At 45.6% G+C, this 6453-nt stretch overlaps 1 protein-coding gene across 1 annotated transcript; it reads left to right on the forward strand. All coding sequences in view use genetic code 11, as the record gives it.

Moving 5' to 3' along the window:
• Positions 1-3663: 3663 nt before the first annotated feature.
• EGR_01261 (Neutral and basic amino acid transport protein rBAT) lies at positions 3664-6060 on the forward strand (the record flags this gene model as incomplete). Its single annotated transcript, XM_024490510.1, has 7 exons — positions 3664-4018; positions 4063-4346; positions 4390-4721; positions 4764-4898; positions 4941-5421; positions 5602-5724; positions 5782-6060. The coding sequence occupies 7 exons, from the start codon at positions 3664-3666 to the stop codon at positions 6058-6060; spliced, it is 1989 nt and encodes a 662-aa protein (XP_024355329.1).
• Between the last annotated feature and the right edge of the window lie 393 nt (positions 6061-6453).

Genomic DNA, 6453 nt, shown 5'->3' on the forward strand with positions numbered 1-6453 from the left:
TGAAAGAATTTTCACTTTAGGGTAGAAGGGAGGCATCACTTCATCCTCATCCACTATGCCTAGCTGGCCAGTAGAATATGATGGGGTGGAGGGCGCCTCCACCAATCGACACATTCAGCAGATTTCGCAGCAAATGCAAGCTGTGCACATTACTGCTTTAACTTCACTAGTTTACTCATTTCAACGGCTTAAACAGTTTGCTCTTCGAGTCACAATTCGGGCCCCAAAACTGTATCTTCAAGGTGGGCATAGAAGGCGTTATCTGGACCGGGTTTTACATTCGGTCAGAGGCTTGGCTTACATCACGAAGTTGAATGAGCCGCGCATCCACCTCTCAAACAAACTGATGCCCGGACCCTGTCTGACGGTGCTGGATGCGACTGATGGACATGCGAAGTCATTCACGTGGACGTGGCGTGAACACGACCAAAAAAATCTCTTTATTCCCCGGGTGCATGATCAAGCGACCAAAACATGCAAAAGTAGAACGTGTGGGTGAGTAACCCCCACAATTTAATCCTCTGGTGTGACTGTGAAAACAATGGCTTCGTATTGCGTTAATTTTTGCAACATGCAGAGTAATCGGGCGTTTAGCAGCGGTGCTGGAGTGTATCAACATCTTTCGTGCTACCGCAAGTCAAACAATACATTGGTTTGTGGGACGTGATAGACTTTAAGTAACGACAACTTTGCTGTTTACACAAGGCAGTACTTTTTGCAACCAAACCAATTATAATCTCACACAGGCATAAAGAAGGTGCATGCCAAGTTGTCATTTGTGCGATCGCAGTCACTTCTGCTCTAGGTGGGGTCTGTGGCGCCTCCCCTCTACCAGAAGATGCCTTCTTAGTCACCACTACTGCCGCTACTTCAGTAGAAGCGAGACACTTACGTGTGAATAAATTTTGGGAAGGATTGAGGGTAAAATCACAAAAAAACTTTGCTATAGACTCCATCAGAAGTCCACAAAAAGCCGTCGTTAGCCCCACCCTTGCCCAATCGCTAAGGATGGATTTCAGAGGCACTAACTTTTCCTTCTTGAACGGATGAAGCCGGTTTACAAATTAGCACAGATCAAACCATAGTAAGGTAAAAAATGACAACAGAAAGGCAAGTAGGATCCAAGAGAAATAAGTAATTAAATGGAGTGCACAATGTCATCTCTGGACCCAAAATGACTCATCAAACAGAAGAACTCGTACGATTAAGGAGGTTTGGTATTTTTAAGCGCCAATTACTGGCTGCCAATGGTGCAAGATTGCAAGCTTTGTGTTGTAAAAACAGTGCCATAAGAAAAAATGAGCAAGTTGAAAGAAACATCTTAATAGACCGATAATTTAACCTAGACATAAGAGTGAAGAGCCCCGACACTAAAGTATACAGAGGTGGAGGTATCCTCGCCCGTGAATCACTTCTATAAATACGGGCACTTGCACTGTAAAAACATCTAACTAAACAACCAAACTTAGTAACTTGGGCTTATCAAGTCGCTGGCGCATTGTCGCATAAACCCATTCCATTGCACAGCTAAGCACAGCACACCCATAACACCAAGAAAATGCAAATAAAGCCTGGCAATTGTTACATTTATGCATGCATGCGTATTGATAAGTGGATCTCTGAAATTAAACGTGATGCAGTATTCCCATGTAGGAAGTAAAAGCTTGTTTCAAATCTCTGTCCAAATATGAAATTCAGTAAACAGTCTCTTAATGAGATATTTTGCAGTTTTATTCTCCCATTAGAAATCTAATCTGCTGCCATGCACCATGACATAGAGTCAAGTTAAAAAACAGCGTGTTTACGATTCCCTGCTTGCCTACACATGTAAAAGAAGCAGTCAAACAAAAGATTGTATCATAAAGAGATGGAATTCTTCCTTCGGATGTAATAGTAAGTAAAAACGCAATGAAGGAACTGAAACAAACAATTTGAGACTTAATTAACGGAGGCTAAATTGATCTTACGCGAAAAAAGCCAAGAGAGCTCTGAACTCATTGCTGCACTGTCTAATCTGCACACTCAAGTATGCAATTTCAATTCAATTAAGCAACAACTTTAAAAATTTCCTCATGCTTTAGTAGCAGGTTTTTTTTTCTTAATGACTTAAGTAGCTCAAAGAGGAGATATAAAAAGTAGGGAGAGGAAAAACTTCTACCAAGAGCATTTTGTAGCTGGTTTCCAGAATGCTACTTTGAGAGCCAACCTACCACGTGCTATGCTAAAATTTTGAAAAAATAAAAAGCACAATTTGAAGGAGCTGCAAAGGACCCATGAATAGTTATGCCTTTATTCGTGAACGTCTTCATAAGCACATAGGGACGATCCACGTATCTGCCTGCATCTCACTGTCAAATTAATTCACATGTGCTAAAATGCGATTCCCAGCAGACATCTTATCAAACATTGAAGTGTCTACTCACGGGACTCTGGAGATTGTAATACTACCTAAGTTTGAAATGAGACTAATTTACAACCCACTCTTCGACACACAGAGGATAAATTAAGAGAAGCGTACACAATCTAATGGCTACCAAGGGTGACTTATGGCAGTGCGTTTACGTACACACGCCCGTCTGGTAGAATACAGCACCAATTCCACTACTTCTGCAACAATGTTAGTTTTCGTGTAACAAAGGTCACTGCACCCTCAAATCGAAAATTTTCACGGTCTGTAATACATGCACAGGCCTGTAAAAAAGTATAAATCAAACTAGAATGTGTTGTGGAAAGTCGCTGGATAAAAAATAAGATGAATTCTACATGCAAACTGAATAAAAGCTAAAAACAGTGAAAGAATTCCGGTGAAATTGAGTTTTAACGAATTGCTTCTAAGATAAACAACAAGAACGGTACTTAGAAAGACGAGAGATATGAGTCCACTAAGCAAAGGCACTTGTATAAAAGAAAATTATGGAATAAAATCTAACGATGCAGCATCCACGTGGCTAAATGCAAAAAGCAATCCAGAAACAGTAGAGTAGCACTAATCCCCTCCAGAATTTATTTATTCGAAAAATGCTCACTTTGCACATCCCCCTTCGTACCAACCTTCTTGGTCTAAAAGTCGGAGGCCTAACTATAATAATGCCTTAAAATATCACAAAAAAGGAGGATTTAGAGCAATATTGTAATACGATAGTGGTTTATCCCACGGTTCTGGTGAGGCGCCACTTTTGTACTTCGAACTAGACCCTTGTACCTCGCTGGGTGGGCTGGCCTTTTGGGCCATGCCAATAGCCCAGACACCTTCTCCGTGCTAAATATATATATTCTGCACGAGTATTGTGTCTTCTTTCGTCTTCAGGGAGTCCGGGGAAGCTACAATATTTCGGTATGAGGTATTATAAGTTGGTCATATGGCTCAAAGTGCGTAAAATACAAAAAAATACATCTAATTATACAATTCTACTCGTTCTTTTATTTATAATAAAAGTGACAAAAAATAATTGGTGATTTTTCGCCTGGCTAAACAATAACCGCAATGCTATTCTTACCTTCTTGAGCTTATTTAAACATCACTAAATAATAATTATTATTAAGGTAATCTCACATTATTATGCGTGTTTAAACTCAGCTTGTTTTAATCGCCCGCAGAAAAACATCTATATCTAGCGGTTGCAGATCAAATCACGCTGTCCTGTGTTGTGTGGCCGATTAGCAATGGGTGACCAAGCCTTAGGTCGTGGAGATTTGATGAATACGGAGGAAATGACGTATATCGACGGGGTGAAAGGTGATATGAGAAAAGTGGAAGACGAGTATCCTCTACTCACTAAGGAGGATTTGCTACGATTAGATGCTGAAGAACCAATTTGGCGTCGAGTGCGAATTGCACTCATCGTGCTGTTTTGGGCAGTGTGGATTTGCCTCATCGTCGCATCCATCCTCTACATCGTGTTCACACCAAAATGTCCACCACGACCGGTGCAGTCGTTCTGGCAATCGAAAGTTGGCTACTGGGTAAATCCATTCTCGTTTAAGGACTCGAATGGAGACTTGGTTGGTGATCTGAAAGGTAGGTGATGATTGTGTGTCACAACGGCGATGCTTGTTGTGTAGGTTTGTTGAGTGCCGGAGACTACATCCAGAAGAGTGTTGGTGCTGGCTTTGTCATTCTGACTGCCATGTCACCACTGTACCCGAAGAAACTGGCTGCGGTGGCCAACGTGTCCTTCGAGGACATTCACCCGAGTCTGGGCACCATGGATGATTTGGGTGCATTGTTGCGTGGCTTCAAGAAGAGGGGCATGCAGACTGTTATCTCGCTCAATTTCAATTCGGTGCCGTTAAGTCACGAGCTTGCTCATCCGGCCTACTTGATTCCTGCCGGGTCTGTTGCCAAGGTAAGAATGGTGTAGTGAGTGGTTTGACACTGCCTGTTTGCAGTTTTGTCGTGCGGGCAACGACAGTGCGGAGTTGGTGGGTGGTAAGAGGTTCTACTCGACGTACGGAATGGGCTCGGGTGTGGTGGATTTGAATCTGAAGTCGCCTGAGGTGATGGAGAAGGTGAAGGGTGCGGTGCGGTTCTGGTTGCACAGGGGCGTGGATGGCATTCTGCTGTCTGACGCTGCGTTCTTTGTGGAAGAGGGTAGCTGTGGCACGAGTGCGTGGATGGACGAATTCCCCACCTGCAAGCTCTACACGAACGGGACAGTGTCGGTGGTGCAGGAGCTGAGAAAGGTTGTGGATGAGGTGTCGAGTGAAACATCGCGCCAGAGGTAATGTGGTGTCAGGTGTGACATGTTGTGTGCTCTGTGTAGGGTGCTTATTGCTGATCCTGGCAACACTGGGTACGGCGCATCGAAGAGTGAGGATGCAGAGAAGTTGCTTGGCACGGAGGAGGTTCCGGGAGCGCATCTTGTGATCAGTCAGCAATTCGCCTTCAACCGTGGATTGTAGGTGTTGCTGTTGATGATGTTGATGTTGGTGTTTTTTAGCGTCAAAGGTGGGGAAGTGAGCGTGAAGAGTTATTTGGATTCAACGAATGCGTCTGCGCGAAGCAAGATGGCATTGGTGGTTGCATCACCGAGTGACAAGCCGTACACGAGTGTCTATTCGACTGCATCGACGTTCTTGTTGCAGGGTGAGTTGTGTGATGAGTGGGCTTTGTTGCCGTTCGTGGATGTGCGGGCGCATATTTTGGCGTGGATATTGTTGAATGCCTTTGTGATTGGTTTGTCTGCTGTGGTTGTAGGTACGCCTGTGATCTACGCCGGAAGTGAGCTTGGGTGGAGTCCGCTAAGTACGTTGCCACCACCAATGTTGTATCCGTTTGGAGAGCGGCCCATTGTGGATGATGTGAGCAGCCACTTGCCGATGCCGTGGGATTCGCACGGTGTGGGTTTCTCGGACTCGGAGAAAGTGGGTACAGCGTACGCGGCGTACTTTGCGGGATTGGGAGTAGTGGAGACAGTTGAGGTAATTGTCTGCTCACGTGCGTGTGTGTAACATTCACGTTTACTGATGCACACACACGCACACGCACACGCCCACGTACACTTTTGGGTGATGTATGTGTACCGGCTTTGTGGCCGTCTGTTTACCCAGTTTTTCTTTCTATCCTCATGCGTCTTACCCTTTTGCAATTGCCTTTTGTAGTCAGCGTTGGCGGCCGGTCGTGGTGCGAGTATGTTCAGTCTGACCACCTCTCTGGTGCAGCTTCACGATGAGTACCCAAGTCTCCTGTGGGGTTCCTTGAACGCTACGGTGGATGTGGCTAAGGTAGTGGTTGTTGGTGTTTTCGCATTGTACCGTGTTGTGGGTGGGTGTTTTGTCTAGGCACAAGTTGACCTTCGTGTGTGGCCTGGGTTGCAGGTGGCGGGAGTGGAGGTGTTCAAGCGCAGTGCCGTCGGTTTCGACAGCATCGTGGTGGCGATGGTGGAGGCTGGAGGAGCGAGCTCAGTAGTGGACTTTTCTGCGGAGTGTTCGGCCCTTGTTCCGTTGGTTGTGCACCCACCGAATGATGCGTTTGCAACAGGGGTGGAGTTGTCGAGCTTGAAGGTCTACTTTAAGTCGGAAGTGGAGCGCAGTCTCTACGTCTTCAAGTGTAGTGTTTAGATGCACGCTGTTTGCTAATCGTTGGCAAGGTGTCTGCTGTTCTGTCTGTTTTTGTGGTGTTACAACATTTGTAGAAATCTGGTAGCAATAAATGCTTTTGGTGACCCTCGGTGTTGTGTTGTTGCGTGGGAAATGCGATAGGCCGCTGAATGGGTCGTGCGTTGGAGTAGTCGCTGGGGTGAGGCGAGTGTGGAGGGGTGAGTGGGAGTGTGGGTGGGTGGGTTGTGGTATTTTGGCAGGGCGAGTGGTTCGTTCCTCTTGCGTGGTGTGTGGGTTGTTTGCGCCGTGCTGATGGAAGCGGCTTCGTGTGTTCTCTTGCGTGCATTCACGTCCACCATTTCTCTTGCTGTGGTCCGGACGCACACCGCGTTTCTCTTTTTGTGCCTCTTCTTC

Source organism: Echinococcus granulosus, assembly GCF_000524195.1.
Source record: "Echinococcus granulosus chromosome Unknown EG_S00004, whole genome shotgun sequence".
Lineage (NCBI taxonomy): Eukaryota > Metazoa > Platyhelminthes > Cestoda > Cyclophyllidea > Taeniidae > Echinococcus > Echinococcus granulosus.